We start from the raw sequence: 26,141 nt of genomic DNA on the forward strand, positions 1-26,141 counted from the left end.
ATAAATATCTCTATAAACTGGAAGATAAGCCCTGGTTTAAGTCTTTCCCTGCCTTTTTATCTTTCTGGATTCATTTCCAGAAGTACTGGATTTACTGTCTTTGCTGTAAGTACCTTCACAGAGAGATAAGCATTCATAATCTGCAGAGATAATATATACTAGATTGAAACTGTTCCAATACTGTGCCTGCCAGAGGCCAGACTCAAAGATAAAGAGATATAGAGCTTGTTCATCACTCCCTTGTACTTGGCTGCAAGGGAGTAACTACACCTGCCCAGTGGACCGTGTAGGTATTACAGATTTTTGATCTTTCTGAACCTGCACTGATTTAGTGGTGAAACATTTCATTATTCTTTCTGTGCCAGTAAGAGAGAAGGGTGTACTTCTATAGAAGTATAGTTTTAGCTTTACATTTTCTTTACATTTTTTGTTAAATTCTCAATTAACACACAGTTAAATTGCCTTATGACTTGTTTAGCTTGCTGTCAGTTTTGTAAAGTCCCCCAGTGAAATCATGCCGAAGTGTAATAAAATCACACTTTAGCTTGCAGTCAAGCCAGATTTATGTCCATTTAACTTGCACTTCAGCCATGCTGTCTTATGACAGCTTGAACAGAGACCGGGGAGAAACATAATGAGAAATTGTCTCCTTCCTCCCTATTAGTTAGTTACTTGACATCTGGCTCAAATGTGTATTACAGGCCCCTCTTCAGGCCTTCTTTCTCTCCTTCCAATAAAAAAGTCTGCCTTTTTCAATGAGGAAAATTAATCTTTTTTTTGAAGTCTGTAGAGTATCTCGAGTTATAAACCATCTTTTCCAAAGGAGAGGCATTTTAACATCTAGCCCTGACAGCTTCCATGCACAGCATACTTCTTGATTTCGTAACAGGAGGAGATTAATGCTGCCCTTCTATTATATGCTTTGGGATCTGTGTGTACTCCTCTGTAGTCAACCTCTTCTTGAACTGCTGCTTATTAGCACTGAAGGCACAGACGGCTTTGTGTTTGCGCAGCTCGGCTGAAGGAAGGGGAGGATGGCACAGATAGCGACATAGACAGTTCTGAGCATGTCTTTGTACCGAAGCAAAGCTCCAGCTGGTTTATTAATTGTTTTTACAGGAACATGAGTAATTCTACAATAGATAGCATACCCTGCTCCCTGTAGGCACAGCCTAAAGCATGTGTTCGGTCCTGAGGAATGTGGAACTTTTTTGTAGAAGTTTGGGCTGTAATGGGTAACCGGCCTTTTCTTACCACCAGACTGGACTATCTATAGTTAAAGACATAACAGTCACAGTAAAACAGTAGAATGCTTCTAAACAGAGTAGAGAACCTAGAATTAAAGACCACTGTCTCATTCAAAGTGCTGGATGAGTATTATCTGTATAGTGTGTTATTATTCAGTATGTTGTTTTAGTTCCTCGTTCATGTGAATTCATGCTTTGTTACAGTGGCCAACTCAATCCCTGCTCTGGAGGGAGAGTTTTCAATTTCTTTCTGAGCTGGTGAAATTTTATCACTGCTGTATCTCACAGTTTCAAAAAAAAAAAACACCCTATGTAGCTTCTGTGCAGTATCCTGTTCAACCCTATTCTGTACATAGGGGAGAGTGTTAAAAGTAACTCCACTGGACTTAGGTCTGTCTGACATGACTCAAACTTGCTGTGGTTTGAGGTTTTTTTTTTCTTCAGGGAACTGAGAGTATGAAATACCATTATAAATTGTAATCACAGCTGGCCTCAAATAGTAAGCCACAGCTGGGAATCCTGAAAATCAGACTGCTGGATCCCAAACTGGGCAATCAGTTAGGGCTGCACCCAGGTGGCTGTGTCAGTAGTCAAAGAGGACAGCAACTGAGAAGTAGGCAGGAGAGAGCAACAACCTCAGGTCAGCCCATGGTGGATGAACAGTGTGTGACAACTTCTGTAAAATTCAAGAACATCTTGCCCTTAGTGATTACCTGTGAAGTACAGTTACTGGCTCTGCGCTACAAAGTAGTAGTTTTAATGTGCTGTCAGATGCTCCCTGGTGCAGCTCAATCCCTGCTGCTTCATGGTGTCTTGGAACATCCTGACTTTACGTAGGAGGAGGTCTGACTTCATTCGGCTCCCCCCCACTACAGAATTTCCTTTGCAGGAAAGTGGGATGCCTGCAGGGGGAAGGACCTGCGGAGCTGAGGAATGCGTCCTCTTGGCTAGGCTGTGGCTGATGGGGAAATCCTGAAACCAGGACTTACATGGTCTGCATGGTGGGATTGAAAAGCACAGTTCTCTCTTTATTCCTTGTGTGTGCCTCAGATATCCATCACAACATGCTTTCCAGTGTCAGTTAACCGAGCACCTGCCTGATTCCCTGATCCCAGAGGTGCCACTGCCTGGTCCTCTAATTGCTTTGTACCAAAAAGGCTCAGAGTGGACAGGCTGAAGAATTCAGGTTTAGGATGCTGAAATGTTTCTGTTGAGTATGTGAAGTAATTTTTTCTGAATGCTTGCCTACTGTTGGGTTTCCTGCTGCTACCTACCCACAGTGTCTGCTAGGTGTAGCTTTGTCACTCCTACAATTTCTGCTCTGAATCCTGTAGGTAATGTGAAGTCTGTGGAAGAAGAAGTTGCTAGATTTTTTCAAGATCGAGGGTATCTGTACAGTGAGAGTTTCAGATACATTCAGTAAGTAATGAAATAAATGTGCAAGGATGAAAAACCTCTGGAGCTACTAAGCCCAAAGATAGCTCTTCCCTGCTCTGGATATCCTTGAGCCATGGGTTCCTCATAGAGGTGTGGATACTCTAGGTGGTATTGCTAATTGTGCTTAAAGTCCTCTTTAAGTGGCTGCTGTTTACTTCTGTTGAAGGCAGAATGCTGGAGAAGCCATCCTGTAGTCAGCTCCATTGCTGTAGCATACTGCAGGAATGGCCTCAGCAGGTCAGACAAAAGTGCTGCTACTTCTGCCCCAGCGTTGGTCTTCAAAGTACATAAATTGTCTTGGCTAAGCTTCAAATAATAGCATGTCCTGAAGCAGACACAAAGGTAGGAAAACTCGAAGGCAATTGATTTTTGAAGTGTGGTGAAGGTTACTAAACATTTGCAAAATGCAGTCTTGCAGTGGGAAATACCAGCATCTTTATTTGCTCTGGTGTTAATACTTCAAAGTTACTGTGGTCACTTTAGAAAGACAAAACGTATGGAAGGGAATAAAAAGAAGTCTTCAGTCTTGAAGGCTGATATTTAGGCTTACAACCACAGTACTCGAGCGTACTGATTAAAAGGTTGTGCCTCTGTCTGCAGGATGCTGTGGTTAGGTGGAGGAGCTGAGCCTCTTCGCCACCTCTCTTGGTGTGTGCATGTGTATACAAGTGTGTGCACACACCTGGAAGGGTGGCAGGACAAGTCTTTCCTATGGGGCATCAGGGCTTGCTGAGCTTGCATTCATTTCCTCCTCTGCTGCCAGGTGGCCTGAAGTAGTTCAGTGTGGGTGAATTCCCCAAATATGTCACAAATGTCTCAAGGCTAATGGGATGTATAGGGGCAGCAGGGTGTTGTGCACAAAAATGCTGAAGGAGTGAGAAAATATTTCTGTAGGTGGCTGACATCCTGATGTACTGCATGTGTTTTAATGAAGCTGAGCACTCTTTGGGAACAAGAATCCAGTGCCTGCATGCGTTGCTAATTTTAAAATATTTACAGGAGAAGCACTAATCATTGATTTTACTCTGCCTTTTTCCCATTTTCTGCACTTGTTTCTTACATTGAGTCTTGCTGTGCTGTTCTTTTGCTGAGACCAGCGTTTGACTTACAATATTTCTAAATCTGGGGAGATCTCCACACATTTTAAGTCATACAAGCAGCAAATGTGTCCATCTAAACTTTCATTACTGCTGTATTTGTGAAAGAAAGCTCTTAAACTTTGTGTTCATAGCGCACAGAATTGATCGATGCACCTGGCTGTCCTTGGCAGGTCTGCTTGGGGCAGCTGCCTCCGTGTTAGTTCTTGCCTTTTACAAGACTTGGGAAACTTAGGCTTTCATGCTGGGAGGAGATAGAGTCAGTAAGAAACACTTCTTTCTAGTGCTCTTCTGAAGGCGACCACCTTCAGAAGGGTTTTGAATGTGTATATTTTAATTTCTTACTTTAGCTGAAGTTCTGAAACTATGTATTTTATGGTTAAGGAAAATTAAATGCTCTTCCGCTCCTGGGAAAGCCTAGGAGGAAAAGAGTTTTAGCCTAGCATTTTTTTAATAGCTGCTTGGTGATGCTAAAAACAAAGCCAAACCCTTACGTTTATTGTTTCGGGGCTATGTAGTAATGGGTGTTTTCTTTCTGTAAAACTTCTAATAGTAATCCCCAGAAACTGCTATCTGTACAAATGCTAATACACTGAGTTAAGTATACAAAAATGCCTCTGTAGTTATTTACTATTTCTAGAGAGCATGGGATAAAAGGATCTCTTTTGACTGAACTTCAGCTCCCACACATGCTTTTCATTCTGACCTGGTGAAATGGGGAGCCTTTCGTGGCAGGTTTAGGCGACTCTCTGCAATCTTCCGACTTCTGGTTTGGCTGCTGCTAACTGGAAAAATTGACTGGGCAAAATGGTGAAGAAGTTGAGCCAGCAGTTGCCACAGTGACAGTTGTCCAATATAAATATCTTACAACTCTTCTGTTTATCATCTGTTTTCAGGGCAGTTTAAGCTGCTGGAACAAGACCGAGATATTAAGGAGCCAGTGCAGTATTTTAACAGTGTGGAGGAGGTGGCTAAAGCATTTCCTGAACGAGTTTACGTCATGGAGGAAATAACATTCAACGTTAAGGTAGTCCCTGAATAAATATTTATCCCTGTCTAAATGATTAACTGTTACAACCTTTATATACATGGCAAGTGAGCAATGGTGCTGTGTGGGAAGTGTGATTTTTGGGACACGAACGAGCCTTTAGTGTTCTGCATTCAGTAATGGTACTCTTTGGGATTGTTTTTGCCATCTTAAATCAACATGTCCTCCAAGGGCTCTCCTGTCGTATGACACTTTGGGGAGCAGTGCTGATGATCCATCCAATAATTCATCTAATTAGGATGCTTCTGCCATATTTTAAACAACTGTTGTTTGTTGCCCCCTTTCTCATCCCCCTTCAGCAATGTGATTTTTATTCTCTGCTAAGCAGCAGCTGCTCAGATCACTGTCCAGAAAGCTTTATTCTCAGAGAGCACACAGGGTGAAATGATGGGGTTGTTTGTCTCGAAATTACTGCAGCTAAATAGCATTGTGAGTAAAACAAAAAGAAAAACCAAAACCCAAACGACACACTTGTTCTCAATGTGTATGTGTGTTTGCATGTGCACACCTCTTGGGCTCATGAAAGGGTCAGCAATCCCATGAGTGTAAAAGAGCTTGCTGTCACCAAACACACTGCAGTGGCATGAAACAATGAAGACAGAACTTGTTCTTCCTTATCCTGCCTGTAATGTGTGACACTACACAACGTAGATCAGCTCTGCCAGAATAGCAGAGTGGTCTTCAAGCTTCTCTGGCTTGCTTTAGTTGATACACCACCTAAGACTGATAGAAGAGCTGGGATGAAGTGGCACAGATACACATCGTGTACCCTACAGGGGAAGTTGGTTGACACAAACCAGTATAGTTTCCTAGTTCCATGTGTAGTGAGTTGGGCTTTGTATAACAACTTTTTAATGTTTTTTTCTCTCTTTCTTGCACTGCTAGTCCATAGTTTTTATAGGTCTGTAACAAGATTGAAGACTGCTGTGTGACAGCTCATCAGTTAATTCATTCAGTGACACACTCATGCCTTTCAAGACAATACGTTGCTTTCATTTATACTCTCCATTAACCAGAACCTATAAACACAGCTTTTCATGAATGAAGGCTACATGAGAAAGTTGGAACACTTTTGTGTGTTTAGGAAATAGCTGGGCAACTCAAGGCAACAAGAAAAATCAGTCTTCCCTTGGGACTGCTAGCCTTATCCAGTGCTGTGCCATTATTTCTCGGTTGACCAATGACCAAATCAGGAGAGTGGAACAGTAAGGTGTGTAGCTTTAACTTTATAGGGAGAAAAGTATTTGTCTGCAGGTTTGTTTAAATGTAAATGTTGTATCTTGAGTTTAATACGAATGTTCTTAAAACCCTTTGTTATATTTAGCAAACTGAGAAATAAGCACAGCTCACTGTTAGATATCAAATCCATTTTTAGAAGGTATTATAGTGATACTCCTTAATGTAAATAACACTAATAATAATTCAGGTTTAACCTAGTTACACAGTTATCTTGGCAGTTTTTCCAGTTTCATAGAACTCTATTCCAAGGTTATCATCTTCCAAAAAATAAATGAACTTAACAGGATTTATTAAAGTGCTTAAGAACCCTTTACATGCAAGAGAATTATGTACACTAAAATTTAAATATAGGGGAGATCTTGTCAAACTGATAAGAGCAAAGGGTGGAATACTAAGTAAGTTGATTTCTGTCCAATGCAGGGTGGCCATTTAAATGCAGAGGAGAATATCAGAAGGTAGCTAATCTGATAGAAAAAAAAAAAAAAAAAGACTAGCCTGAAATATCCAATGAAGCATTTAAGATGAGAAGTAACTCTGAAGTCTGGGAATTCTTTCTTGTTCCAAACACTTTCATGGGTATTTTTTGAAGAGCGAGCTAGTAGAGTTAGAGGGTGCCACCAGGCAGGTAGTCACTGCATGGTTTTGTCTGTGCTCGCTGAGTTCTGCCTGCATGTCGATATGCTGTGGTTATTGTTCAGCTTGGTGCAAACCTTGCTCCCAGGTGTAAATCCTTTGCTGCTCTGGTAGGATTTTACAGGTAGTGCTGCTGTTCAGCGAACTGCCTTCTCGCTGTGATGAGCCATGGGATCTTTTCCAAGGGCAATACTTTATTTTTACTTTGTGTATTAGTTGCTAAAGGGAAAAATATACCATCTTATCCTGGGACAGTGAGATGGGTCTCCCTTCCTTCCGCTACGTTCTCGTAATAGGATCACAGAATGGTCTGGGTCGGAAGGGACCTTAAAGATCATCCAGTGCCAACCCTGTGCCATGGGCAGAGACATCTTCCACTAGACCAGGTTGTTCAAAGCCCTGTCCAGTCTGGCCTTGAACTCTGCCAGGGGTGGGGCAGCCACAGCTTCTCTGGGCAACCTGTGGCAGTGTCTTACCACCCTCATAGTGAAGAATTTATTCCTAGTACCTAATCTAAATCTACCCTATTTCAGTTTAAAGCCATTCACCTTTGTCCTATCAATACTCTTATAAAGAGTCTATCTCCAGATTTCTTGTAGGACCCCTTAGGTTGGGAAGGGGGAGGAAGGCTGGGTTATTTTTGTTCCGTTTTGTTGGGGTTAGATAGATTTCTGCAGTCAACTGCTCTGGTCCCATACAGATGGCAGTCTGTACAAATACCCAGGAAGCTATTTGCATTAAGACTTAAAACCAGGAACAAAACCCCCACATCATACCAAGGACAATTCACAAAATATTCTCTTAAAAAGCAGCAATGTTGTGTAGATTGAACCCTGGACAAGCCATGAGTTCCTGTACTCTGAAAAACAGCCCACTTAGTGTTTCAGGGCCCTTCAAATCTTCTGGGATATCATTTTTTGTGCTGGGGATATAACTTTTGTCCTGAAGATATCACTAAATCTCACTGGAGAGACTGTAAAGCTGTTTAGAGAGCTTTTCCAGGATGGAAAGGTGGGTTAGTTAATTAGCCCTGTAATGTTTCTTTTCTTTCCTATCAAAGACATTGTGTGGCTGGTTGTGAACTTATGATACCTCATTTGTCTGTTTTTTTAAGGTGAACCTCTTTTCACAGTGGTTTAACTGTGTTGGCCCATACAGTGTGCATTTTGGCAGAAATAAATCTATAGTGAAAACTTTTCTTTTTCCTTTTTTGACACATCTTAATGCAGTACAGTGAATCAAAATTGATTTCCTCACTTGATTGTAGTTCTGTTTGCTCTGATAAACTCACCCTGCGTTTCCAAAAAGCACATATACAGGAGGTTGTCACCTACACTGGCAGTTTTAAACTCTTCAATAGCAACTTTCCTCTGCTTAAACAGCACTGAAGCCAGCTTTTAATGCAGCAATCAGGGTAAAGTCCCTCTCAGCTGAAAGAGAAATGAGTGTATACTAGCAGGAAGAGTTGTACTTCATGAGCTGGTTCTCTGACTTGGGAGACAGATGTTTTATAACAGAAAACTGGGACACTGTCTCACTGAATTTTGTCAAATTCCTTGAATAAAATTGCCCCCCTTTTTTTTTTTTTGGTGAAAACCTTTCTTTTTATTTTTTAAAAATCTTTATCCATGTTGTGTGACCTGAAAATATTTGTGTTTTCTATCCAGTGCTATGATTAGTCCCTTGGCTTTAATAGTCCAAACCATGTGCAGTAACTTACAAATCAGAGACCTCACTGTTAAAAAGAGCTACCAAAAAAATAAAAATCCTGTGAACTGCTTGCATGACTCCGATAAAAACTAAAAGGTATAACTCGCAATACAAAGCCACAAATCATTTTTGTAAGGACTTCATATGTGTCCAAGTGATTAAAGACTTCAAACTGTAACAAATTAGAACAACTGGAGTCCAAGATAGAATACTGACTCAGGTGTTATCAGAATCTGTTTTTCCGAGTTAACTGTTTCTTAAGCTAAAGAAACAATATCCTTGAGCTTTCCCAAAAGAACATGTTTCCTAAATAGTCATTCATCACTGTCCTGATGCCTGTCTTCTGCAGCAGATATAATTGGCTTCTGAATGTTATCAAATTGCAGGAGTCTTGAAATTTGAAATACTATAGTGACTTAATCCACTGTGGTTTTGTAGCGTGTTTGGTAAGTTGTCTGTAAGCCAGTAACCCCACAGCATCCTGGCATCAATAGGGAACAGTTAGTATGAAGGAACGTCTAGCAGCAGAGAGATGAAGGGTAAGTATAGCATGTGGTAGGTTCTGATTCTGTGGGTCTTTTGCATTAGAATTTGTTCAGTTCAAACATCTCCCAGTGATTTCTAGACGGCTTTGGAGTGGATGAGTGGAGAGACTTGCCATCAGCCAGGCACCATTCTGTGACCTTCCACACAGGTCGAGGGCACTCATCCTGCCTGACCCTCAATGCAGAATGGTGGGCACTTATCTGAGAGCAAAGGCTGCAGCTTGGGCTGTGGGGTCTGCACCATCTACCCCAGCAGTGGCCAGTGCCTCCACCCAGATGGAGCTGCTGCAGGGAGAGGCTGCAGTAGGTGCCCTGGGCTTTCTCCTGGGGCATGGAGAGGCATCAGAGCTGCCTGCAAAGGTGTGCCCAGGCAGAAGACCTCCTGGAGGCTGACTGAGCTGCAGGAAGCAGTGAGACTAGTTTTGGTTATAGTGTCAGTAATAGATGCCCAAAGCCTGGAGGGGGATCACAGGTCAGCAGGAGAGCACCTGAAGAGCAGCACAAAGGAATGAATTCCTAGCACTCCAGCCACTAAGTTGGCTTCACTGGGAGCCCAACTTACATGCCTCTATGCAAACACACATAGCATGGGGAGTAAACAAGAGGAGATATAGACATGTGCACACCTGCAGGGCTATGATCTTATTGCATCATGGTGGTTACTGCTGAGAGTTACTGCACTGGAATTGCCCAGCAGACAATTCCTGTTTTAAAAAGATGTGAGGAGGACGCACACGCACAAAATATGAGGGCACAATCCCACTATGCAGATGTTTGAGGACAATGTGTAGTCCTGCCTTCCTTCCCCTCGTTCCTTCAGCTAATCTCAGCTTCCTACCAGCTGCAGGATCTTCACACCTGAAGGCTGGAAACTGAACCTGGCAAAAGTCCCAAAGGAGGCAAGCACACTGCTTGGATGTGGGCAAAGGAGGAGGCAGGAAGTGAGCTGAATGTGTGGGGCAGAGCAGAGCCACACTGGGAATGCAAAGTCAGCCCTCCCAGATGTGTCATGAAACTGAGTGAAGGTTTCACAAGTGCTTTCTGGCTTCTGTAGCATTACCCATTTTCCAGAACTATGAGGAGATCCCAATAGTTTGCCACAAAAAATATGTGGTTATTTCTGCATCAGCCTGTGTTCTGGACTACCTTAATTCTGCCATTCTGATAGCGCGGTGCTGTCTTCTCTGTCATACATACCAGTGATACGCTGTGTCATATGTGGGCTGGGACATGCCACTAGCAGGTCCAAGTGTCTGAAATAGCGTAGGGCTCTGCTACACCCTGACAGTGATGGCATAGCAAGAAGCAGAGGGTGCATGGGGCATGTCCTCAGCAGGGGTGTGAAGGAACATGGGGTGCTTGAAGGTGCACATCCTGCTGGGTCAGTGCTGGGAGCATGGAAGGTAGAGGAAGCAGAGTCTGGTGTGGTGTTACAATTATATGGTGTTATAATTTATGTGGTGTTGTAATTTATGATAAACACTTTCTCACAGATTATGTTGTCTTTAAGTGTACTATATGGCATTAACTATATCTATTCTGAAGAGCTGCTGTGCATGACTGATTCCTAGGTTGATGGGGGCCCTTTGAGGTTCACCAAAGGCATATGCAAAGCACAGCACTTGAGATGCCATAAGCTCTGCAACAGGCTGAAAGTGACTCTGGGGAAAAAGTCTGAGGGGTACCCAGCAGACAATACTGGTGGTGTAACAACGGTGGCCAACAGCGTATTGGGCTGTATAAACAAGAGTGCACCCTGCAAGTCAAGGACTGTGATTATTCCCCATCAGCACTTGTAATACTACAGCTGGAGTATTGCTTCCAGTTTTGGAAATGGCTTTTTTCCAGTGACCTCCTGATACAAGGAAGACATTCACATGTAGGAGCAAGTCCGATATATGAAGATGGTCAGGGGGTTGTAGCAAGATATGTATTAGGAGAGGCAGGGATGTCTGGGTTTCTTCAGCCTTGAGAGGGTTGAGGGGAGATCTCTGCTGTGCTACCTACTTAAGGGGAGGGTATGAAGAAGACAGACTTACTCATCTGCCCAGTGGGAGGATGTCCTGGGTTTAGCAGTAGCAGCCATTTTTTCTCCTTCTTAGTAGCTGGTGCAGTGCTGTGGTTTTGACTTTCAGCCTGGGAATGGTGCCGATAACACCGATGTTTTTAGTTACTGCTCAAATATTTAGTCTGACCAAGGACTTTGTGAGCCTCATGCTCTGCCCGGGAGGAGGGGAAGCCGGGAGGAAGTAGAGACAGGGCACCTGACCCAAACTGACCAAAGAGGTATTCCATACCACAGCACGTCATGCCCAGGATGTAACTGGGAGTTACTCGGAAGGTCTAGGACTGCAGGGTTGGAGGAGGTATCGGTCGGTGCTTGGTTGGGCTGGGGGGGGTGAGTTATCGGTCAGCAGATGGTGAGGTGTTATATTCTCTTCCCTTGCTATTTCCTTTATCATTATTATTATTGGTGGTAGCAGTAGTGATTTGTGTTATACCTTAGTTACTAAACTGTTCTTATCTCAACCCATGGGGTTTGCATTCTTTTTTGATTCTCCTCTCCATCCCTCCGGGAGTAGAGGGAGGGGAAAAAAGGGGGGGAGCGAGTGAACGAGCTGCCTGACTGGTTTTAAACCACAACAGAGGACAAGAGACAAAAGGCACAAGTTGGAACTTGAGAATTCTGCTCAAAAAAAAAGAAAAAAAGTAAATAAATAAACCAAAAACCTAAGACAGTGGTGGTTGAACACAGGAAGAGGTTGCCCAGAGAAAATGTGGGTTCTCTGTCTTTGGAGAAACTAAATATTTAACTGGACAGAGCCCTGAGCAGCCTGCCATAACTACACCTGCTTTGAACAGCAGGTTGGACTGGATGAGTCATTTCCAACCTGGAGGATTCTACAAGCCTGACCTGATGTCCTGTGCTGATATCCATGGTCTGTTGTTGATGTTTTTCTAAGTTTTGTGGCCACTGATAAAGTGAAACATTTGAGTGAACAGGACAGAGCAAGTTTGATTTTCGTAGGTCTTTGCTACAAGAACAAAGTAAAGATCATGTAGTTATGTAATCTGTGAAACAAAAACTCAGAGATATCTGTGCATTGCTATGTATGGTATGATATGGACTGAGATATGTAGGGTATATATTTGTTGCTAATAGCCTGGAACACATTTATCTACCATGTATGCTTTATAATTTTAATCAGCACGTGGTGGTGAATGAATAACCTAACATAAGAAGAGAGGAGTTAGCTTTCTTGACTTTCAGGACTTAAATTTTAAGATATACTTAGCCTGCTGTACCAGCAGCCTTCACATCACCATAGCAGAGTTTAGTGGATAGGGATAAAAATTGTGCAGTCTTGGACTTTTCATTTAGCTTTTTCAGTTTTTATTACAGTTTTGGACAGCAGCTGATACCTTATATTTTTATTCAGAAGGAAGAATGCCGAACAGTATTTTTCTCAGTGCCAAACTAGAAATATTGGCATGATTTTTCTTTTGTTCCAGCACAGTAAAATTCAGCTTTATTTTTCCTGTTATTATCTGTGACTATATTATAAAAAAAAAAGAAAGCATGTTTTCCAGAATTTTTTAATTGAGAATGATTTTATCTTTGAATATGCCTGTTGAATTTAAATATCCATTTGCTATTTGGCTGGTGAAATGGATGCCATCAATAAGCAGCTGCTTTGCAAGACCCACGTTTTGAAGCTCAGCCAGTTAGTTACCTCTGTGGCTTCACATCTGACCCTCCATTTCCTTCTGCAGTGCCTTGTTTATTTGTGAGCCAACAGGGAGCTGCAAGTTGGCTAAGCAGGAGCTCCCACAGCAGTAGGTTGTGACATCTCCCTTGCTCCAGCCAGTGTCCCGCAGGAAGCCAGAACTTGTACTGTCACAAGTTGAAGTATCTGACGGTGTAGCTGGTGTTGTCCAGAAAAGCCTTTTGTGGGGACTTGTCAATGCTAGAAAATGATGTTATTTCAGTATAAGCCCTCTCAGAATGAGAAGGGGAGATGGAATGGTACATGCACAGAGCCCTGTGTTTCCTCAGCCCTTAACAGCTCCATCGAGGATTGCCACTCAAAAGCAGCGCTCCTGTGGTGCTTTTGAGGAGAAACCAGCAATGAGTGTAATCAGCAAAAACACAGGGTGCTTTCCTTTCATGTGGTGGTGTTTCAGAATGCTGTCTAGCCAGTGGTGTGAACTGTGAATGAGTATTACACACCATAAATCCTAGTAGTTTCCTGGGTTAGACCAATTAGTGTTTGTTTAGATAATTCAGGCTTGAATGACTTCCTCTCTGGAAGCCCTGAGACTGAAGTGCTTAAGGTGGTGCTGAACTGCCTGTACATTTGCTCTGAAAAGCTTGCAGAAGTAAATGACAACTTCACAAACACGGGTGAATTGCAGATCACATCTTACAAGAGGAAATGTTATTCACAGTGTTTCTCTATTATTAACTGATTGGAATGACAGCCTTGATTTCATGCAGTGGCTCTTCTGTAATGATACCCAAGTTTGAAGCCCAGAATTTGAACTTCAGACAGCTTCATAAAGTCTTCAGGGGTTGTGAAGGTGAGGAAGGGATATACAATTTCAGCATATATTTTCATTTGCAATTTCTTTAATGTTAAATATTTCCAAATGAAATAGTCTATAACAGGCCAGTAGTGCCTATCTGATGTACCTTCCTTTATGATAGGTATCTGCTGCTGAGGAGGAGCTGTGTGGGTTCTGTTAGGTGCCTGAAAAGAGTTTTTCACATTAAACCACTCGAATATGGAGCAGAGCAATCTTGTTTGTAAAGAGCTATTCCAGTCTTAAGGAAATAACTTCAGGAACAAATGAGTCTCTGACATCTGGTTTGCCTTCCTTTTTTTTTTTTTTTCTCTCTCTTTCCAGTACCATTTCCATACTAGAAAAGCACACACATGGCTGTGCATATGTTGTTTAATCTCTTAAATTGCAATTATGATCAAAAAATGAGGAAGGAAGTCTATGACTAGGAGAGCAAAGCAGAGGGGGAGTTAGGCATATGGGATAGACCAATATTCTTGACTTCTTCAGGGAATAGATGTCATCTGTCATTTCCCCTGGCCTGGAAGAGATTCTATCAAAGGGATATGCTTCATGTGTAATGATGAGATCACCTTTTCTGCTCCTCAGGGAGCTGAAGATGGGAAGAATTTTGCTTCCCTCAAGAGCCTGGCAAATAAGTTCTAGCAAACAGCAAAAATAAGGGCATGGGAGAAAAGATATCCAAGGGAATCCAGACATGCTTCGTGATAGCTGTATTGACACGAGTGGCTATTTGAATGTCCTTTCCTTAAAAATAGTTTATATTTGGTCTCATGCTTTCTTTAGCAGTTTCATGTGGCTGTTTCCCCTTTGGTAATATGCAGGAATGTGCAGGAAAATAAAAAAGGTTGTCTGACCGAGCTTCAGGTTAAACACCTTGTGACTGACTGCTCAGCTGTCCAAATAAAGTTAGTTCAGTTTCTCCCAATAGATAGCCTTGTAAGTTCAGTCTCAATAGCTTTGATATGATTTGAAGTCTTAAACCAGACTTTTTATTGTTTTGCAGGTGGCTTCAGGTGAGTGCAATGAAGACACTGAAGTTTACAACATTACCCTTAGTACTGGGGATGAGCTCACTTTAATGGGGCAAGCAGAAATCCTTTATGCAAAATCTTCTAAGGAGAAGTCAAGACTCAACACCATCTTCAAAAAAATCGGGAAGCTTAATTCAATTAGTAAGCTAGGCAGAGGCAAAATGCCCTGCCTCATCTGCATGAACCACAGGACCAACGAAAGCATCAGTCTGCCCTTCCAGTGTAAAGGCAAGTTCAGCACCCGCAGCCCGCTGGAGGTGCAGATGCAAGAAGGTGAGCACACGATTCGCAATATAGTAGAGAAAACCAGGCTGCCCGTTAATGTGACTGTGCCAAGTCCTACCCCAAGGAATCCTTATGACCTGCATTTTATCCGTGAAGGGCACAGGTACAAGTTTGTCAACATTCAAACCAAGACTGTGGTGGTTTGTTGTGTGCTTCGTGGCAACAAAATTATTCCCATGCATTTTCCATTGCACTTGTCGCTTCCGAAATTTATTCTACCTGACAGCCTGGTGAAGGGGGAGCTGTGGCATGAATCCCTCATCCAACATTGGTTTAATATATGCCAGGAACAGTTTGACATAGATGAGTATTCCCGTGCCGTGCGAGATGTGAAAACTGACTGGAACGAAGACTGCAAGAGCCCGAAGAAGAGCCGATGCACGGGGCACAGCCATGTGCCCAACTCCCTCAGCTACGCACGGGATGAGCTTACGCAGTCCTTCCATCGGCTTTCAGTGTGCGTATATGGAAACAACTTGCATGGGAATAGCGAGGTGAACCTCCACGGCTGCAGGGACTTGTGTAACGAGTGGGCCCTGTTCTCTCATGATGCTCTTCAGTACCAGGAGTCTGGTGACAGTAGCAGTGATTACCTTTTCCCTGAAGTTAGCGAAGAATCGATGTTTCTGCCTACTAAACCAGAACTTCCTTACGAAGAGCTATGGTTGGACCAAGGGTCTGGAAAGGCTGGTGACCAGCCTCTCACTCGCTCGCTAAGTGAGAAGAACAAATGTGACAACTACAGAGGGTCATTCCGATCAAAGTATGGTACCGCATCTCTTCCTGTGCCTGCAACTGTTGGAACAACCACAAAGTCTTCAGATGCTTCCCTACCTCCACCTCCAGTGCCTCCCAAATCAGAAGCAGTAAGTCAGGATTATTTATGTTGGTTTCTTTCTGGTTTTTAGCTGGTGAAAAGTTTGCTTGAGAATCGGGTTTCTTTAGTGAAGACTTGGGGGAGAGGGAGGTGGTGTGGATATGGAGGGCAAGGAAACGGTTAAGAATTTGTGTGATGCGCAACTTCCGCTAGTCTACTTCTGAATGTAAGTCATGTCCGAAAAGTGTATTTAATACAATGGATCATGTGGCTTAATCCTGATACTTTTAGGTGATATTTATTGGGTTTTCTTGCTCGCACAAACAAGGTTTAAGAACTGCTAGGTCACTTCCTTCCCTTGCTGTCCATGTCGTCTCTCCATGTGGCCTCCATTTCTCACATTTTCTGTGGCTGAAGTGTGTGGCATATGACCCCACTTGGAACTACCTCAGATCACCTTACTGTGTGCATCTTTGATTAACAGGCCCTTATAATGAAGGCAGCTAGAAATTTTATGGATTTGAAGTGTTTGTTAATGAGATCATCTTCTCTATTATGAGTTTATGGCTGATTTTGAAGAATATTGTCTTTGTCTTCAAGGAAACTTTATCAAACTAGACCTGAGCTAATCATTCTGTACTGCTTATTGACAGAAAATACATTTAAATAGGAACTCTGCAGAGTTCATAAATGACCCTTCTAGGGAAGTCAGTTTTAAACAAAGCACATTTCCTGTCCTAGGGTTTCTAATGAATACGCATGAGAGAAATCACTTCTCCAAACCTAAAATGTCATGGAGACTTCAGAGGCACAAATACAAATATGTTTTATCAACAGGAGCTTATGTGGACTAGGTGGAAAATCCATTCATTATGTGGTCTCTTGACATGGTCCTAAACATTAATTTTTAAAAAAGGAAAGGAAAAATGAAAAATTCCCTCAGGAAAGAGTGTTTCAGAACCTTTAGCAAAATTTAAATGATACATTCTTATGTCAAGTAAATCTTGGTGGATAATATTATTTAACAAATCAGTTTTGCAGATTTTTTGCTCAACTTCTATATAAAAAATATTCCACTTGCAAGTCCTATGGTATTTTCAACAGTGTGGCTGCACAGTAAGCTGAAACTCATCAAAGTCTAAACTGCAGCAAACCGTGGTGATGCCATCCCTTTCTTATTGCCATCTAACAGTCCAACAGTGTTCGCCAGAGCCTTTCCACCATGAGGCAGGTCTCAATCTGCTTGAAAACTAAGTTGTTTGTATTTGCTGGGTTAGTCTGCAGTGTATTGCCGTGGGGATCCCATGTCCAGGCTGTGCAGGAGTTGTGATGATAACAGGAGAGAACGCCAATGTAGGCACAAAATGCAAAGCTGCAGCCCCTTGTGCTGCCAGAGCTTCCCCCAAAAGCAGCTGCAGCAGCTTCAGCAAAGACAGGAAAGTCAAGACATTACTTGTTCATAGCAAAAAGTGTTTATATATAATGTCTAAGTGTGGGAACCCAAGAGCACTTCCTAGCCTGAGAGGTCAGGTATGCACCACTGCTTTGTCCAGACTCCTTTGGCCAGGTGCCCAGCAGCACCATATTGGGATGAGGTTCCCTGGCAGCCTACACTGATGTAAACTGGTGTGGGGCTGGTCCCACCCTCCTCCTCCTTCTCCTCCTCCTTTCCCAGCCACATGGTCCTGGCTCCTCTTTTGTGCTGGCTCTGGCACTCGGGCAGGCAGCCAGGTCTGGATCTGCAAAATGATTAGTTTCCTGCTGATTTCTGCAAGCTGAACTGCTTCAGTGCAGGGTCAAAGGAGCACTGGAGCTAGTGCCAGGGAGCGGGCAGGAGAGCGAGGGGGGGTCAGGGAGGAAGGCTGCACTACAGCAGGGTGAGGGCAGCCCCTGGGCAAGGGGGTGCTGGCCCCCTGAGTCATGGCTGTGGCAAGGGTGACTCGATGTCATGGCTGAGGCGTGGGTAATGGGATGCTGGGAGAGCTATGGAGCAACAGCACAGCATCAATGTGGACTCTCACACTTGAGGAAACCTCATGGAATAGTGACTCCCTTCTGGGGCAGCAGGGTGGTGTTTGGGAAAGATACATGCATTGTCTTTTAAGGTCATTTTTGAAAAACAACAGTTCTGTCATGTGTGTCTTACATTACTGAGGTAATGTGTGAGTGCTGTCAGCAATTTCAGTATTGCTTTCAAGCCATGCAGCATGTATCTGTTAAAGATATTAGCTTCCATTTAGAAGTGGGCAGGGGGTGTAAGCCCATAAAACCTAAAACAGAATAAAAACCCTATGTCTCCATAGATGATAATAATTTAGACTGTTTTGTTGCTTCCTGGAACAGCTTTGGAATGAGTATCAGTGACCTACTGAATTCATCAGTGGGTTGGGGCCAAGGAGATGTTTGCATGGTTTCCATGTAGGGTATTTATAGAATAAGTAGATCTCAGGAGCGGCTGGTGAACATGCTGTTTAGTCATCACTCCCCCTAGAATGATATTCCATAGCCTTTCTGTATAAAGATTGGCTGGCAATTGTATTTTTGCAAGGACTAAATTTAAAATGTGTGTACAGGAGCTGCTTGCAGGAGGGAAAAGGACATTTGGGTATTTCAAAAGCTGTTCTGGTTTCCTTTTCTCTGGCAGGATGAAGCATTCTGATATATCACATGTATTTTGTAAATACCTGTCAGAAAATTGAAGTAGCTTGAAGGCAGACGGATGGGGGGGAAATGACCTCTGAATTAAGGCCTGTAAAGTAGAAATTGCTTCAGTCCCCCACCACTCATTTGCATAAAATCAGAGGCTGTTTTCCTGATTGATTGAAGGCAAATCCCTGATGGAGTATGCTGGAAGTTCAGGTGCCTTTTGGCAAGGAGCGTTACGTTCATGGTAGTGCCAGAGATAGGATGGGTTTCACCTGGATGACCTCAGAAGTGGTCACTACAATGCCCAGATTCAGGAGTGACAGGGTCCAGTGGTGCTGGCAGTGCTTGGAAGGGCACCAAGGAAAAGGAGCAGAAGTCTTCAGATCAACGTAGCACCTCACACCATCAGAAAGAGGTCACCGTACCCAGGTCACAGGAAGGAGTGTTGGAGTGTGGGAGAGCTTGGACAGTGACAAATAAAAGACATGCAATGCAAATGCACTTTATCTGTGCCTGGCAGCTGTATGACATCCAGTGCTTCTGGGTGAAATAATATTTCCTGAGAGCAGCAGCCATCGAGGTGATCATCATGTCGCACCATGGCTCTTCCCCTCTTCTGTTTCATTATCGTTCTCTTGGACCTAGTGAGGGCAGCTCCCCTCTGAAGTTTCCCCTGGCTCTTGTCAGTTTAATCTGCAGAATCTCTCCTTTTTATTCCTCTGCTGAGTTTCCAGAGGGCCATGTCTGGCAGCTGTAATCATGGTCTTGTGACAGGGACCAACTGGGACTGTAAACCAGTATTATTTATGGCCTTGTTCTGATCTGCAGTCTTGGTCAGCAAGGGAGCTTGACATAGTTTGTTATGCCAGCACCTTTGTTTGCCAGCAGTCTTCCCAGGAAAGCATCCCTTTAAGCCCTTGACTGTCTGCTGTGCTCCGAGAGCTCCCCATGACTATATATTCAGTGGCATGCACTATTACATTTACCTAGTCTGACTTGGGGGAAAAAGATTCCAAAGTCCTTAGGCATCCTTGGGGCACAGCACTAAGATGGCTGAAGAGTTTTATGCCTGAATTCGATAACAAACATGAATAAAGTTGGTTCCTCCTCTTTTTCTTTTTTTTTTTTTTCCTCCTTGAAAGAGCAAATAAGAACCCTTGCAGCAAGATTTATGTCAGTGTTTTATGCTGTTGAGCATTTCCTATAATTTTGACTTGTTTTGAATTAGGAAAAAAATGTCCTACAATGTCCTAGCCCCCAGTTTTCCATTTCACAAAAGTACCAAATGGGTTGTTGCATTTTGAAAGCACTGAAGTGGATTGCAAAAGGTTCCACATTTATTTTTTTTTTTTAATAAATCAGTTTTATTGCTAATTATGTGTTGTGGAACTGCTAAGATAACTTTCAGTTCTGCAGTGTTGCTAAATTTAAAAATAAACTATAGCTCCCAAACACAAAGAGAATTTCCCTTTTCTGGTGCATCTAAGACTGTTTCAGACGAGGAGAACATAGAGGTCTCCTCCTACCTGGAGGAAGGTGGCGAGTCCTTAAAAATCCTACCTGGCAGACTAGTTCTCAGTAGCATTCCTCAACCTCTAGCCCTGCTAAATAAAGTTGCTCTTCCAAATACGTACTGATGAGATTAAGGTCTTAATTCCATCATTTTTGCCATTTCATTTCCTCTATACGGATGGATCCTGATGTTTTGCTTCTTCCTAGGCAGACCAAGGTTAATTTCAGATAAGCAGTGCTACAGTCATGTGCTTTAAGCTGTAAAGTTGGCTGGCTACAAAAAATAGACCTAGACCTGTTGGCTGGGTGCGGTATTTGAACAGGGTCTTCTGCTCACACCTTTCAGCTTTTATGATTTGTAGTTAACCTCATCCTGGACTGCTTTGTCAGCTACAGAAGGACTGAAGCACCAGGCATGAATCCCAGCATCTGGTAAATAGGAGATATATGTGCTGTTCCTGGGGAGTGAGACAAAGAGGCTGGGAATTATCCTAGAGCTGGGTGGCTGAGTATCACTGGTGAAGTAAGTCAGGAAACATCAAAAGTCTGTTGAGATCTTTTCATTACGTAAGCTTGGTTTATTACCTCTAAATAAACAATGCTAATGAAGCTTCATCCTAATTAATTGCTCCTTACCAAACGTAAAGGATCTGGAACAGTCTGCCTGATTTTGTACATTACTGGAAGGTTCTTTTACATCATTTCGTTGCTGCCACTTTTTAAATGAGTGGCTATCAAACTACTGAGAACCACCCTAAAGAAGATTGCTAGTAGTTCTACTGGTAGCAGTGCCTTCTTTTGGACTTTTTATGACAGCCACATACTGTTGCAAGTGTATATCCTTAGCATAATTTTTCTCCTCTCCTCCCTTTTTAATGATTTCCTTTAATGGAAGAAGGCAGAACCAGATGTGTTTCATCTGTTTGAGAGTGCTGTTGCCCAGATTTTCTTGCTTCTTACTTACATGTTCTTCTTTTGTACAGGTAAAAGAGGAATGCAGGCTCCTGAATGCTCCTCCTGTCCCACCACGGAGCTCAAAGCCGTCCTCCACCAGTCCTTCCATCCCTCCTCGTACAGCCAAACCTGCACGACAGCAGACCCGCTCTCCCAGCCCTACTCTGTCCTACTACTCTTCGGGACTGCACAGCATGTATGTATTTGAGCTGTGAGAGCCCTGTGCTAGCACATACTGCTATAAATAATCTCGTAAGGTGAAATAAGCTGTCTAAATTGAAAATCCTGTAAAGTTCTGTATAATTCGTGAAAGGCTTGAATCTTCAAACCAGAACAGCTGGTTTTGGGGTGAGATTTCAGTGCTACAGTCATGCAGTGCAGCCAGCTGTGATAAGTGGAGGCATAAAAGGTGCGTGGTAGTCCAGAAATGTGTTGTGCCAACTATGTGGGAGCCTACGGGGTGGGTGTGATGGAGAACAGAGAGGCCAGCAGACACCACTGAGTGCAAAGTGAGGTGTGGCGGAAGGGGGCCAGACAGCTTCCAGATGAAACCCACTTCAGCACAAACCTAACCCACAAACTGGAATATCCACTCAGGCTTAGTAGAAAGTTGATGGTAAATTTTTAATTATGTGGCTTCATATCTTTTCCAAGAAATGCAGTGTTCTTCCTTTGGCTTCAGAAACTGTATACACCTTTTGAAGTCTCATCTTCTTTGTGCCTTGAATGTCCTGTTGCCATTATTTCTGGTATCTCTTCAGTGACAAGGTACTACATGTCTGGATATTACAGATTGATCTGAAGCACCACTGAAATCATTTCAGCCTTGATGCAATCGGTATAATAATTTATGCTGAAATTGCCTTTTTAAACCATAGTGCAGATTTGGAGCTTAGTGTTGAGTATCTGGCAATGATCACTCTAGATCAAGGCTGCTCGTGTGTTTTTATGAAAGCCAGTTGAGTGGTTCTGTCAAGGTCAACTCCACAGGAGGCTGAGCACAAGACCTCCCAGTATTTGGGGCCCACCAAATCCTGCTTTCTCTATTTGTAGCTAAGAATGTATTTGCTTCCCAGGAAACCAGGAAAACAGTGAGTTTTCTCAGGAATGCAGGAGGTTGTAGCAAGATGGACATCAGTCTCTTCTCTCAAATAGCAAGCAAAGAGTAAATGGCTTCGAGTTGGTCCTGGGGAGGCTTAGATTGGATATTAGGAAAAATTTATTCACCAAAAGGGTCATCGTGCTTTGGAGTAGTCTGCCCAGGGAAGTGGTTGAGTGCCCATCCCTGGAGACATGTGTAAATGTGATGCCTTAGGGGTATGATTTAGTGGTGGACTTGGCAGTGCTGGGTTAATAGTTGGACTCAATGATTTTAAAGGTCTTTTCCAACCTAAAAAATGTTATGATTTGCCTTGAACTTCTCAATATTTGCATGAAATTCATCTCCAGCTTGGGTGCAGACCAGATATCTCCATTTTGATAGACTTGACCTAGTGCTGCAGAAAAAGCTGCTAGAAAATGGCAGTGTGTGGAGTAACTAGATCGTTGGTGAAGTTGCTTCTCAAATCCTGCCACTTTTATCAATGATCTTATTTTCTGGATCATGACAGGTTACAGCCAATATTTTAAACACCAAGCCAGTATGATTTGTCCTTATCTGACTATAAAAATGCCTGATGCCTGACTTCAGCTGTTGTTGAGGTTTCTCTGGCATCACAGAATCATAGAATAGTTAGGGTTGGAAAGGACCTTAAGATCATCTAGTTCCAACCCGCCCGCCATGGGCAGGGACACCTCACACTAGACCATGTCACCCAAGGCTCTGTCCAGCCTGGCCTTGAACACTGCCAGGGATGGAGCATTCACAGCTTCCTTGGGCAGCCCATTCCAGTGCCTCACCACCCTCACAGGAAAGGACTTCTTCCTTATATCCAATCTAAACTTTCCCCTTTGGCACCGAGTACCAGTGAGTTAATACTGGTGGAGAACAAACAAGGAAGCACTTTGAAAATGTTACTTTATCAGTTTTTGGTAATTCCATTAATCTTTTAAGTCATTAAATGTTCAGATTTCTGATATTGAATTAGAGACCAGAAACAGGATCAACCAATTTAATTTCTCTGTATGGTTAGTGGTTTACAATGCCTCACTGACTGTCTTCTCTTAATCAAGCAGCCCAATGGCTTGGTTTGTGAAAAATGCTTTTCATTGTTAACATGCAACCAGTTGGCCTTTAAGCAGCCAGAAATGACCAGTTGATAGTGCAAGGCACAGGGAACTAATTTTGGATCAATCCATTCAAAACTATGCCATTTTTTTGAAAGCTGCTGCCCTCCTGAAGCAGTTTCCCCTGAGCTGTTCACATAATGATGACAGTTTCTTGAGTAGTTAGTTTCCAGGAGAGAGAGGTAATTAAAGCGATTTTTCAACTATTGTTTTCCATCTGTTGTATGAAGTACATATTTTATAAATTTGCTTATTCTTTTTCTAGTGTTCTGGCTTAATTGGCCAGAATTCCAAAGATCAATCCAGCCCTTCAGACTTTCTTTTATAAAGTGGCATAAAAGCTGCAAGCATTTGCTTTTGATAACAGATTACATGCTTTTGTTGGCATGTGTCTCTCAGGAACACCAGGGTATAAACCATCAGTTCTCTCAGACAGGCTGAGCTTAGTTTACCACCTGTAAGTAGGTCAGGGAAACTTTAAGTTCCTTTGAAAAGCAAATGTTTCCCGTAATTGCTTCTTAAGGATATGGGCATGCAAACAAGTTACTGTGTGATAAGCTTAAAGCCTGATACTTGAATGTGTACAGTGAAGTCTGCTTACCCTTCCAGGTAAAACTCTCCCTTTGGCAGTAAGCATTAACTTAACTCTGTGTTACTGTACTGTGCACTTGTGCACTGGTGCAAAAAGCATTTTTTGTACCAGCGAGCAGTGGGAAAGGATCCTGTGCCCTGTGCACACAACAGTGCCATAACAAGTGAAAATGTTGGTTCCAAAAGGGCTTTTGGTCATCTCTTATGTCAGTGAAGCTTGGGTCTATTGCAGTGCTGGCCTACCCCTCTTAGCTTTTACATTCCATGACGCATCTGTGGTGTATAAATATAAAATACAGGATTAGGACAGCTCATAGATGTGAGGCTGTTCCTTTTCCATGGTGGTGTCCCTCAGGAATTCAACAGTGGAAACTGAGTATTCAGAAGATGACACAGAACTGAATTGAGACGTCTACTTTTTTACGAGCTTGAAAAGCCAAGACATGAGGCTTTTGGGTATATCAGCATCTTGTCAGGCTTGTAGAAAGAGTAAAAGAACTGTCAATGCATTATTCAAATGTGTTGTTAATTCACATCTGAGAACTTCTGCCAGAGGTAAGAAGATTATTTCCTCGTGACAGCCACCCTCTGACTCTGTCAGACGATTTATGAATTTATTCAAATGCCACGTTTTTTCATACTAATGACATCCTTTCTGCTTTGTTCCTTAAGCAATGTCACAGAGAGCGACAACGCCAACCCAACTGAGAGCACACCTGTTTCCTGCTACCCTTGTAACATGATGAAAAACGAATCCAAAGAGCCTGAAAGCATGATGCCTTTGGGAAGCCCCGCATCTGAAACTTTGCCTTCAAGGTTATCTTGGCCAAACCATTTTTCAGGAACTGCTGAGGGCCACAATAAGAGTGATTTTCTGCTTGATCCAAGCAGGAGCTACAGTTACCCCAGACAGAAGACTCCAGGTACGCCAAAGAGAAACTGTCCAGCACCTTTGACTTTTGACTTCGATGGGTGTGAGCTCCCGGCAGGGTGCTCCCCGCTGACCCCAGCAGAGTTCACAAACACCACCTCTGCCTGTCCAAAGTCAGCAAGTTACTCTCTAGACTGCACTGATGAGAAAACTCTGGGAGTCAGCGATGCAAAGCAGAGCCAGTCTTGTCCTGCCTTACCTCCTCGGGCCCCGAAGTCAAGTGAAGAGAAAGCAGTTACAGACATGTGTCCCTTGCCACTGAAAATAGATGGTGCTGAGGAGGAGTCAAAAGCTGGTTCTCCAGACCTCTTGGAAGATCAATATCTCGTTAAAAAGGGCATGCAGGATACGTTCTCTGTGTCTTATCCCTTCTCGTCTCCCCTCCACCTCCAGTTAGCACCAAGATCTTGTGGGGATGGCTCTCCCTGGCAGCCACCCACAGACCTTTCTGGGCTCTCGATAGAGGAAGTGTCTAAATCACTGAGATTTATTGGTCTGTCAGAAGATGTCGTATCATTTTTTGTTACAGAGAAGATTGATGGCAATTTACTGGTTCAGCTTACAGAAGAAATCCTGTCAGAAGACTTTAAGCTAAGCAAATTGCAGGTTAAGAAAATACTACAGTTCATTAATGGCTGGCGGCCCAAGATGTGATGCCGACTAGTCATTAGTGGAACTGTACGAGATGTGCTTGATGCACTCCAGCTAATCATCACTTCCTGGTTTTTTGCACTAAAAGCCCTTTCTGTAAATAGTAGTAGAAAAATTCTTACTATGCAGATAAACATTTTTGAGTGGTGAACAGAGTTGTTTTTTTTTGTATGTCAATAATAAAAGTAGAGAATCTGCAGAGGTGTGCCTTGTGCATCCCTGACCGTTCAACAGCTGCTAAAAACTGGACACTAAGGGAACTCTTACTGCGTAGTCTGTTAAGACTTAGTCGTATTTATTACTGAACAATTTGATGCTGAAAGACACACACTGATCCAGTTTACAGTTTTGTGTTAACTGCAAAAAAATTTATTTCTTATGGGATTTTTTCTGTTCAAATGATATTTGGCAACATGCTGTGACTTTCTTCCGTTTCTGTTTAACAAAGAGCATGTTCAGATACACAAAAACATCCTTTTGACACTACATCTGAAAATGTAAAGAATTGCTGTGAAGTGCCACTAATACACTACTCTTGCAGCATATTTTTATTAACAGTATCTTCCTGGTTACCTGTAGCGTGGGTACATTTTCTATATTACTTTGAACAAAAAGAGTTAAATGTTTTTAAGAGTCTTGCTTAGCTCACAGCCCAGAGGGGAGGGAGAAGGGGGATTTTTTCTACTGAGCCACTCTGCCCTGGCCAATTAAAAGTTTATGACCTGTAGATTTCAAAAGTTGCTTTTGTAGTCGGATAGCTGGAGTCAGTAGCATGACTTCTAGTTGTGCAGCTTTCTCATGGGAAAGGCAGTTCAGTGCACAGGCTCCTCTCAGCAGAGGCAGTTCTGTGCACAGCCCTTGCAATAGCCTTGCTCTGGTGAAAGGCAACCCCTTGCGTTTCCTTTGCTGCTGTTGCAGTCATCTGAAAATGTGCTCTTTGTGCTATTCTATTCC

General features: G+C 42.9%; 1 protein-coding gene across 4 annotated transcripts in view; it reads left to right on the forward strand.

The window, feature by feature from the left end:
- GAREM1 (GRB2 associated regulator of MAPK1 subtype 1) overlaps positions 1 to 25,914 on the forward strand; it is a 101,216-nt gene extending 75,302 nt beyond the window's left edge. For all 4 annotated transcript variants that reach the window (XM_061448582.1, XM_061448583.1, XM_061448585.1 and 1 more), the window contains 4 exons: positions 4,678 to 4,808; positions 14,547 to 15,725; positions 20,818 to 20,984; positions 24,278 to 25,914. In XM_061448582.1, the coding sequence (XP_061304566.1) occupies positions 4,678 to 4,808; positions 14,547 to 15,725; positions 20,818 to 20,984; positions 24,278 to 25,190 (2,390 nt within the window). In that variant the 3' untranslated portion in view covers positions 25,191 to 25,914. The remainder of the gene's footprint in view (positions 1 to 4,677; positions 4,809 to 14,546; positions 15,726 to 20,817; positions 20,985 to 24,277) is intronic.
- Positions 25,915 to 26,141: the final 227 nt, after the last annotated feature.

The sequence above is a fragment of the Pezoporus flaviventris genome, unplaced genomic scaffold (genome assembly GCF_033815535.1).
Source record: "Pezoporus flaviventris isolate CSIRO_AGI_PZ_B2104156 unplaced genomic scaffold, CSIRO_AGI_Pfla_v1 ptg000007l, whole genome shotgun sequence".
NCBI lineage: Eukaryota > Metazoa > Chordata > Aves > Psittaciformes > Psittacidae > Pezoporus > Pezoporus flaviventris.